The sequence below is a fragment of the Leguminivora glycinivorella genome, chromosome 26 (genome assembly GCF_023078275.1).
Source record: "Leguminivora glycinivorella isolate SPB_JAAS2020 chromosome 26, LegGlyc_1.1, whole genome shotgun sequence".
Classification (NCBI taxonomy): Eukaryota; Metazoa; Arthropoda; class Insecta; order Lepidoptera; family Tortricidae; genus Leguminivora; species Leguminivora glycinivorella.
The window spans coordinates 10,061,275-10,071,933 of record NC_062996.1 but is presented as its reverse complement, the minus strand read 5'-3'; the positions used below and the strand labels follow the sequence as shown (position 1 = coordinate 10,071,933).

Sequence of the window (10,659 nt, the reverse complement as noted above, 5' to 3'; positions counted from 1 at the left end):
GAAAAGTTTTGTGTTACACTCGGGTGCAAATGTATTTTACTTCTCGTGTGTTAAAAAACTCGCAAGTTCAGGATTCTGTTCTAGAACCACTCGCTTCGCTCGTGGTTCAACTATAGCATCCTTTCACTTGCTCGTTTTTCAATTTCACACTCGGCGTTAAAATACAACTTTGCCCCCTTGTATAACAAATAACTATTATTGTATGCAAATAAGTTACACAGTTTTAAAAATAAAAAAAGGAAATAAGTAGGTATGATAAAATTTCGGTGAAGGGGTATAGGTGAAGGCCTTTTTAAACAAATAAAATATCATAGCACATTTTTACACAGATTGACTGCGTCCCACGGCTGAAGAAGGCTTGTGTCGTGGGTACTCAAACGATATACACTGTAAGTCTTATACGGGCGATAAATTAAACCAGATATAAAATGTAATAGTGTTAACATTAATTACTCTTTTTCATATACTTTCTTCGTTACTCTCCTCTCAAAAAAGAAAAAAAAAGTGGAAGGGTCAGTTGGAAGTGGAAGACCTAGGCGAACTTTTCTTGTTGAAATCGGGGAAATATTGCAAAAAGGCCAGGTCTGAAGTACTCGAAACCGACGAGCGTGTATGAGAAACGTTATGAAAGTGTGTGAAGCGAAAGTGATTTGTCAGGATCGTAGTAAATGGAAATCCGTGATCTCTGCCTACCCCTCTGGGAAACAGGCGTGTTTGTATGTATGTGTATGTATGTATGTAAGTTATGTAACATTAATTAAGAGGTGTTTTTAAGTTACTCTTCATTTTCACCCCTTAGCGCTTCTGGCCTAGCGGTAAAAGCGTGCGATTTTCAATCCGGAGGTCGCGGGTTCGAACCCTGGCCCGTACCAATGAGTTTTTCGGAAGTTATTTGCGAAATATCATTTGATATTTACCAGTCGCTTTTCGGTGAAGGAAAACATCGTGAGGATACCGGACTAATTCCAAGTTACCCTTCGGGTTGGAATGTCAGATGGCAATAGCTTTCTCGTAAAACTAGTGCCTACGCCAAATCTTGGGATTAGTTGTCATAGCGGACCCCAGGCTCTCATGAGCCGTGGCGACTGCCGGGAGAACGCAAAAAGGATGATGATAAATTAATTTTTGGAAATTTTTGCAGCAGCAATGTACTGTAAAGATGGTTGCGATGACAACTGTCAAATAGCGTTTAGCGCGAGCGCGAGTGTCTAATGCCACATTACGTTCTGAATTACTTTGTACTTATAGTAATTTTTTTTAATGCGATAGGAGGTAAACGAGTAGACAGGTCGCCTGATGGTAAGCGAACACTGCCGCCCATGGACACCAGAGGTGTTGGAGGTGCGTTGCCGGCCTTTAAGATGGGCGTATGCTCTTGATGGCTTAAAAGTCGTATCGGTCCGGAAATACCGCAGGCGACAGTTCATACCACAGTTTAGCTTAGTTTAATTTTATTCTACTTAAAAGTTATCAATTACATTTTCACCACACCAACTGGTAAAGGCTTTCTTTGCTATTCGAAAACAGATAGCAAAATTGCATTTTATCCACAAGGGGGCAAAGTAATTTCATACAAATTTTAACTCGATGTCTTAATCTGGCTGCTAGATTTTACCTATAAATGATGATTTTGAATCATAAATATTGATTAAATTGATGGATTTCATTTATTTTGATGTTTTATAGTCAGTATTTTGTTCGTGTTGGTGTGGTGAAAAATGTTGTGTTTCACTCGGTGGCAAAGTTTGTTTAACCTTGGTGCCTTGATACCCTCGCAACGCTCAAGATTCCACTTTTTGAACCACTCGCTACGCTCGCGGTTCAATATTGGAATCTTTCGCTTGCTCGGGTATCAATATTGGCACGTGCGGTTAAACAACTACTTTGCCCCCTTGTAAAACAAATAACTATTCTTATGTCCTAAACTAATTGCCCGTATTAGTTTAACACACTGTGTCATTAGAAGTGGAATCCACTACATTTCCAAGCTAAATGATTCACAGTAATTAACCAGTCATTAACTAATAACTCTGACCGGGTGATTCTAATGTCAACGATAATGTTCAGTGCAGTGATATATCTATAAGGAAATGGACGTCCGAGCTATAATGTAAGTAATTTACTGTTTACTTTATTATTTGCCCTAAGGTGATATTTTATAATAGGCGAGACGACTAAAAAATAGTTATTTGTTATACAAGGGGGCAAAGTTGTATTTTAACGCCGAGTGTGGAATTGAAAAACGAGCAAGTGAAAGGATTCTATAGTTGAACCACGAGCGAAGCGAGTGGTTCGAGAATAGAATCCTGAGCTTGCGAGTTTTTTAACACACGAGAAGTAAAATACATTTGCACCCGAGTGTAACACAAAACTTTTCCCCTCACTACAGGGAGGAAACTAGCACTCAAAAAATGTGTCTATCATTGCTTCCAGTAGTTCCACAGGTGGTAAATCATCTTTATTACTAGATTCGCCTACTTTTTAAAGCAGTTAATTTGACTTTATTCAAGGTCAAATTACTTTACTCACTAGTGGATAAAATGCGTTTTTACCCGCTGGTATTAAAGGACAAAACACGTGTTTCCGAGCTAGTGAGGGGAAAAACTAATTAGTCCGTCAGTTAGATTATCAAAGAATTTTAGACACGTGTTTTTAACCCCCGACGCAAAAACGACGGGGTGTTATAAGTTTGACCTGTCTGTGGCATCCTAGCTCCCGAACGGATGAACCGATTTAGATTTCGTTTTTTTGTTTGATGCCGCGACATAGTGGATCGATTTTTTGTTTCATAAAAATCGATCCACTAAGTCGCGGTCGGGGGTTTTTTCAAAATTTTAATTTTTTACACACGGGTGCAAATGTATTTTTCCCCTCACTAGCTCGGAAACACGTGCTTTGTCCTTTAATACCAGCGGGTAAAAACGCATTTTATCCACTAGTGGGTAAAGTAATTTGACCTTGAATAAAGTCAAATTAACTGCTTTAAAATTGATAAAAGTAGGTGAATCTAGTAATAAAGACGATTTACCACCTGTGGAACTACTGGAAGCAGTGATAAACGCATTTTTTGCGTTGTAGTTTCCTCGCTATAGTGAGGGGAAAAGTTTTGTGTACACTCGGGTGCAAATGTATTTTTCCCCTCACTAGCTCGGAAACACGTGTTTTGTCCTTTAATACCAGCGGGTAAAAACGCATTTTATCCACTAGTGGGTAAAGTAATTTGACCTTGAATAGAGTCAAATTAACTGCTTTAAAATTGATAAAAGTAGGCGAATCTAGTAATAAAGATGATTTACCACCTGTGGAACTACTGGAAGCAGTGATAAACGGAACTTTTGCGTTGTAGTTTCCTCGCTATAGTGAGGGGAAAAGTCTTGTGTTACACTCGGGTGCAAATGTATTTTACTTCTCGTGTGTTAAAAAACTCGCAAGTTCAGGATTCTATTCTAGAACCACTCGCTTCGCTCGTGGTTCAAGTATAGAATCCTTTCACTTGCTCGTTTTTCAATTCCACACTCGGCGTTAAAATACAACTTTGCCCCCTTGTATAACAAATAACTATTACTTCTCGTGTGTTGAAAAACTCGCCAAGTTCAGGATTCTATTCTCGAACCGCTCGCTTCGCTCGTAGTTCAACTATAATAGAATCCTTTCACTTGCTCGTTTTTCAATTCCACACTCGGCGTTAAAATACAACTTTGCCCCCTTGTATAACAAATAACTATAATTCGATATTTTACTTCTTACTATGCCTGCCTGCTAGCCGAATAGCATTTCTGCGACTCCAGACGCAGACAGAAATACAGTCTAGCTCTGTCGCGCAGTGCACACTGAGCAGTGTGCGTAGCTGATGAACGCACAAACGCTCACGATAATATCTCTTTCGTAGCTATCTATCTCTATCGCTCTTACGTATTTTAGGTCAATTGTACTCAAAATCAGGAGTACTTTCAATCTCACTCGGAGACAAAAAGTGTCCCAGAATTTCCATACATTTTTGTTACTTTCCTCATTTGTTACCCCATACAACATGTACGGAAAATGGTAACAAAATAAGAAAAAACCGTATGGGACAATTTTTTTAACTACTAGGATCGAAAAAGCTAGTAATTCTGAGTAGAAATAGCAATTTTTTTTCAAAAATATCACATTTCATAAAAGTGGCAAAAAAAAGAAATGCTCAGGTATTGGTGCGACAGAGCCAACCGACGTTTCGCGTGCCATTCGACTACGGCGCCAGTTTCTTACTTACCCTTAAATAAATGCATGGTGACGTAGGTATATATTATGCATCATATACCTATTTGATGGCCCGTGGCTCAATATGTAGCTATCCAAAATCACATTTATAGCTTAATTATTATTCAGTATGTATTATTATTTAATAAATAATTAACTAAATTAAATAATATAATGATTTACTATTATTTAAGGATAAAGATGAACTGGCGGAAAAGTGTAAAATTAAAATTTTGAAAAAACCCCCGACCGCGACCTAGTGGACCGATTTTCATGAAACATGGCTAAGAACACTCCCGACTAACTCAGCTTTCAGACAAAAAAAAAACTAAATCAAAATCGGTTCATCCGTTCGAGAGCTACGATGCCACAGACAGACACACACACACAGACAGACAAACAGACAGACAGACAGACATACACACAGACAGACACGTCAAACTTATAATACCCCGTCGTTTTTGCGTCGGGGGTTAAAAACAGGATGATGGCGATTTTTTAACCCCCGACGCAAAAACGACGGGGTGTTATAAGTTTGACGTGTCTGTCTGTCTGTCTGTCTGTCTGTCTGTCTGTCTGTTTGTCTGTGTGTGTGTCTGTCTGTGGCATCGTAGCTCTCGAACGGATGAACCGATTTTGATTTAGTTTTTTTTGTTTGAAAGCTGAATTAGTCGGGAGTGTTCTTAGCCATGTTTGATGGTAATCGGTCCACTATGTCGGAGGTTTTTTCAAAATTTTAATTAGTTTTTTTTTTTAATAAAAAAAAATTACAATGGTATGTGGCTGATTCTTAGCGGCCCGAAATGTATTACAAAAACACCTAAATACTATTTTTTTCAGCCTTCTAGCTCAAAAAATAAAGATTTTACACCCGGGTTAGATTTTTTGAAAAAAAAAATTATCCAAATCGGTCCAAAAAAATGTCTATATATACGAAAATATAAAATTCGTGTGGCACTATTGTGCCACCGAAAGCCCAAATCTGAAGTCCATTTTGGTCTATCTCTTATCGTTTCCGAGATATAACGTCTTGAAAGTACGAAATGTACTAAACTTCTACTATTTGTTTGTGAAATCGTTGCTATCACATTCCATCAGGCGCTCATGACTAAATTGTATGGAAGAGTCGAAATCCGACTCGCACTTGACCAATTATCGTAGAAAGTTGTGTTTCGACGTAAAACGATGAGGTGTTATAAGTTTGACGTGTCTATCTGTCTCTGTGTGTGTGTGTGTGTGTGTATGTGTGTGTCTGTCTGTGGCATCGCATCGTGTCGTAGCTCCTGAACGGATCTACCGATTTTGTTTTTTTTTTTGTTTATAAAAGGTGAATTAGTCGAGTGTTTTTATTTATATTAGCTGTAGGTGAGGGCCTTTCTTCCCGTGGGAGAAGGCGACTGTGGGATGTGGGTTAAATTGTGGCGTAGGCGAGAGGCTGGCAACCTGTCACTGCAATGTCACAGTTTCGTTTTCTTTCAACCCCTTATTTGCCAACAGTGGCACTGAAACCTGAGTAGTTTCATGTGCTCTGCCTACCCCTTCATGGGACACAGGCGTGATTGTATGTATATGTAGCTGTAGGTGATGGCCGCTGGTCCAAGATGGTCGCCGCCACAAAAAAAAATATTTATTTATTATGGATTACAGAGGCAAGCATGATCGCGCGATAAATGATAAAACCAGCAGGGTTAGCACATGATTGCCGCGAGAGTATGTCACCGCGAGATAGACTACCGGTTCTTATGTCATTAATACAATTACGACAAAGACGTGTCATCTCATCTATCTCGCGGCGACATACTCTCGCGGCAATCATGTGCTAGGCCTAAAGGGGCGGCTCATTCTGCGATTCTATCGCCGCGCTACATGTATATGGCGGCGGCCGCGAGTTTCGCGGCCCGTTCACTGGTGACGACCTTCACGCGGCGCAATAGAATTCTATGTCGGCTGCTCGCGTGCGGTCTGTTTGTTAATGTAGGTAAGAATTTAGAATGGCGGCATTTTATGAACATCAAAGGAGTGAGCCTTCAGTATTTGTACTATTATATTCTGTGATATTCGTACTATTAGTAAGTGCGAAAAGGACGGCCTGGCGCGACCATGCTATCGGTGCTGATTTTTAACCGCCGCCTCAAATCTCAAAGGAAGGGGTTCTCAATTCGTCTGTATTTTATTTTTTATGTTTGTTCCTCGATATCTCCGTCGCTACTGGACCGATTTTGAATTTTTTTTTTGATAGTATATGAATACAGATTGGTCCCATTTTTCTCAGAACCCAGTTCTGGGTGGCTAGCCGAATGGCACAATCGCTCACGAAACGCTCACGAAACGAAGCGCTAGTAGATATCTATCTCTATCGCGCTTGCTTATTGGCGCGACAGAGCCAGCGGCGTATCGCTTTCGTTTGGCGTCGGAGAAATGCCATTCGGCTACGGGGCCTGATGATGGGATCCTGGAGAAATCGAGAGAACTCCTCAAATCTGAAAGGCATACATATGGTGATTTTTGTGTTTTTAAAGGAATGGCATGCATTTACTTACGGAACAGTGACATTTGGTGCAGTGGAACTGCTGATGATGGTCAGAACGGAACTCCTCAAATCTGAACGGCACGCTTATAGTGACTTTAGTATTTTTATAAAAACAGCATGCACTTACCTCTAGAACATCTTGAACGTAAAAAATGTAGGTAAGTACTTAACATACAATTCGGTACTTGAATTCCAAAACACAAGAAATATGACAAAAGAAAGAGCCCCCTACAAAAAGAAAGAAATAAAAACCTTAAATTATAAATTTAAAAAACCCCCGACACAAAAAAAAGGTGAATTAAATTAAAAATTAAATAAAAAAAGGGTGAAAAAAACTAAAAGTGCGAGCTTTCAAAAAGTAATAAAATAACTAAATAAGTAGCTCTAGGAATACCTACCTTCCTTCTTACGAAATACCTACCTTCTTCTTCTTAGGAATATCTACCTACCTTCTACCTTCTTACGAAATACGTAAGATGAAAACCTAACTACGAAATTCTTGAACGTAAAAATTTTGGTACTTAAACATAAAATTACTTGAATTCTTAAACACAAGAAATATGACAAAATAAATTATTAATTATTATTCTCTTTATTGATTTCCATTATTAATTAATGGTAAAGTGTTGTCGCGTCGGGGGACCGCTCTTTGCCTGTCTAACTTGAAACTTAAAAACTAAATATTTACACAGCTAAACTAACTTAATAAATGTTTAACAAAAAATTCACTAGGTACATACATTAAACTAACTACCTGAACATGAACAATGTAACTATACAACCAAAATGTCAAAGGAAGTATTAGAATTACAAGTAACGTATATGTTTACAACCAAACAAACTAGATAAGTGCTGAGCAAAAATTTCAACACCCAATCATAAAATAAGACTCTACCCATATAACCATAAAAGGTCGCCGTTCCTACGCAAATCCTCCTATTTTGTGTACACACAGGTCTTCGGGTCTCAATGCTTAGTCGCAGTACGGTCGACGTTTAGTCGCGGCGACCCAAATGGGGACGATTGGTAACAGGCACAAATGGTCACAGAAGTGACAGAAGTGTGCACTACGCGTGCACACATTGTTACCGTTTGGCGACTACTTTCCCAAAATCATTCGTTCATTTCATTCTTTTCAAATGGCGACTGTCAGAGACGTCAAAGTAAAAAAGAAATAAAATCATTTGACATTAAAATGTAATGGCGTAAGAATTTGTTAAAGATAAATATTGTTTGCATTTGTAATATAATGTGGGCTAATTACCATGGCCAATTAAATTGCTCGAGTGATTTCATAAAATAAGTCTAAATTTATCAACGCGCCATCAATTTACCTCAGTTTAACCAGTAATAATATTATTGACTACTCGGTGTTTGCGTGTTATGTATATTGATTGGTGAAGTTTTAGTGCTCTGGTGCATATACTATACTGAAATAATAAAAATAATGCCTAGAAAACCAATAAAGTTGTTAAAATATGGATTAAGACGGTAATATTCCATGTAAAAAACAGTCGCCAAACGGTCACCAAACGGTCAACAAACGGTCGCAAAATGGTCGCAGCGTACACGCGTGACCGAAAGCAGAATGGCTTCTTGTATTCATTTTTTTCAGGTATCCTCAAACTTTATAAACAATTAAATATGCCGTCGTACTCAGTTGCCCTCACTAAAGAAGATTAAAAAAAAATTGTAACGTGCGTACCGAGCTGCTGGGTTGTAAAGGATCGGGGATCATATTATTATGGTCTTCTATAGAGCAACTAGTATTGTGCGGCATTTCACAATTGACACTTGTTGAAGTAGTCTTCATTAATATTACTATCAACATTCATTTCAGCGATCTGTACTTCTTTTGTCAAGATTTTTGTATAGATAAGTGTCTACAAATTTGTAATGTTAAAGAGACATAAATAAAACGTAGTAGAGTAAATAATGTGTTTTTTTTGTAACCCAAACAAAATACTTGTAGATACGAGTGCGGAAAAGAGGAAAATCGATACGAGTAGCAATAAATTAATACACGAACGAAGGGAGTGTTTTAAATCGACACGAGTTGTGAATGTCCTTTTCGCACGTGTATCGTACGACGATTTTCAGTACCTAAATCTAAGCTAAGAGTTTCGACCAGACAAGAAATGAATCATTGCTTGATTTGCTCGCACTACTGCGTTAAAAAAAGCAGCATCTGTACTGAAAAAACTATCATTGCGCAACAGAAATTCTATTAATATCACAGTAAATACTCTATTTCATTTGATTCCTACTTTTATTGTGTAAAGCAACACTACACTTCATTTTTATCAATAAGAATTAAAAATTATATATTTAATACATTAAGTAACTATAAAGTGCTTATCTATTTGTATTATCATTCTGCACTTTTCTTAACTTTCCCACATTTCTATAAAATGTCGAAGAGTGCTTAAATGGTCGTCGTCGTTTATTATTATTTAATTCGCTCATATTTAAATGATTCAAAGCAACCAGTCCACAACTTCACAAGACAGTTTGAGAAACCTTCGTATTTCAGATTGTCATTTGCGGATACAGTGGTTTAGGAGCAGTTCGGTAATCAGACCTACACATGTGTGTACAAATTCTGTCAATGTCACTGTCAGAAACCGTTCTGACAGTGACAATGACAGCCACAAATTCGTCCACATGTTGTTACCGTTATGTGTGCAAACGTCGACTAATAAAGTGTCGTTAAAAGTCATTCTGACAGTGACATTGACAGCCACAAATTCGTACACATTTTGTTACTGTAACGAGTGCACACGACGACTACATTTTGTTATTGTATCAATACGGTCGCATTGTTTGCACGCCGTTACCACGCGTTATGTCACATTTGACAGTTAGTTACTGATTTGAAGATTTTGCGACTGAAATGGTTGTATGGGTAAAGACTGCATCGGAAACACAACCGTCAACGACGTCTGCCCTCGCGCTAATATTGAGAGCGGTCCCCCGACGCGACAACACTTTACCATTAATTAATAATGGAAATCAATAAAGAGAATAATAATTAATAATTTATTTTGTCATATTTCTTGTGTTTAAGAATTCAAGTAATTTTATGTTTAAGTACCAAAATTTTTACGTTCAAGAATTTCGTAGTTAGGTTTTCATCTTACGTATTTCGTAAGAAGGTAGAAGGTAGGTAGATATTCCTAAGAAGAAGAAGGTAGGTATTTCGTAAGAAGGAAGGTAGGTATTCCTAGAGCTACTTATTTAGTTATTTTATTACTTTTTGAAAGCTCGCACTTTTAGTTTTTTTCACCCTTTTTTTATTTAATTTTTAATTTAATTCACCTTTTTTTTGTGTCGGGGGTTTTTTAAATTTATAATTAGTATGTGATTTAGATTTAGGCAGATTTTTCGGAGTTAGTAATTAGTTTATGTTTAAACATTTTGTCATGGGGGTTTTACAAATAGTGTACCTTTCTAATAGTAGTAAAACTTACCAATAATTATATATTCATATAAATAAGTTTTGGCCTATTTAACTTCTAACACTGATTTAGTATTTAAATCGTTATTAAATATATTTTTTTATTATTTTTCCCAGAGTCAGAAAACCGTTGTCTATCACATATATTAATATCTCGTTAAAAGAGAAATTCGTGCATTTAAGGGTTAAGACCAGAAATATTTGATCATTTGCCCATAACTTTCTTTCTAGAACCGTCGTAGCGTTGATGTGTGCTTTCGCCGCAGCACAAAATGAACAAGCAGACGTGACAAATTCTACCAGCACCAGTGGTAAGTACCGTCCCAATATTATTATCATATCGCGGAAACTCCGTACGAAAATATACACATACATACATACAATCACGCCTGTATCCCATGAAGGGGTAGGCAGACCACATAAAACTACTAAA

General features: G+C 37.6%; 1 protein-coding gene across 1 annotated transcript in view; it reads left to right on the top strand.

Moving 5' to 3' along the window:
- Positions 1-334: 334 nt before the first annotated feature.
- The window catches only part of LOC125239978, a 32,715-nt gene continuing 22,390 nt past the window's right edge, over positions 335-10,659 (top strand). The window contains exons 1-3 of the mRNA XM_048147772.1: positions 335-391; positions 2,004-2,110; positions 10,458-10,537. Coding sequence (XP_048003729.1) covers positions 2,091-2,110; positions 10,458-10,537 — 100 coding nt within the window. The 5' untranslated portion in view covers positions 335-391; positions 2,004-2,090. The remainder of the gene's footprint in view (positions 392-2,003; positions 2,111-10,457; positions 10,538-10,659) is intronic.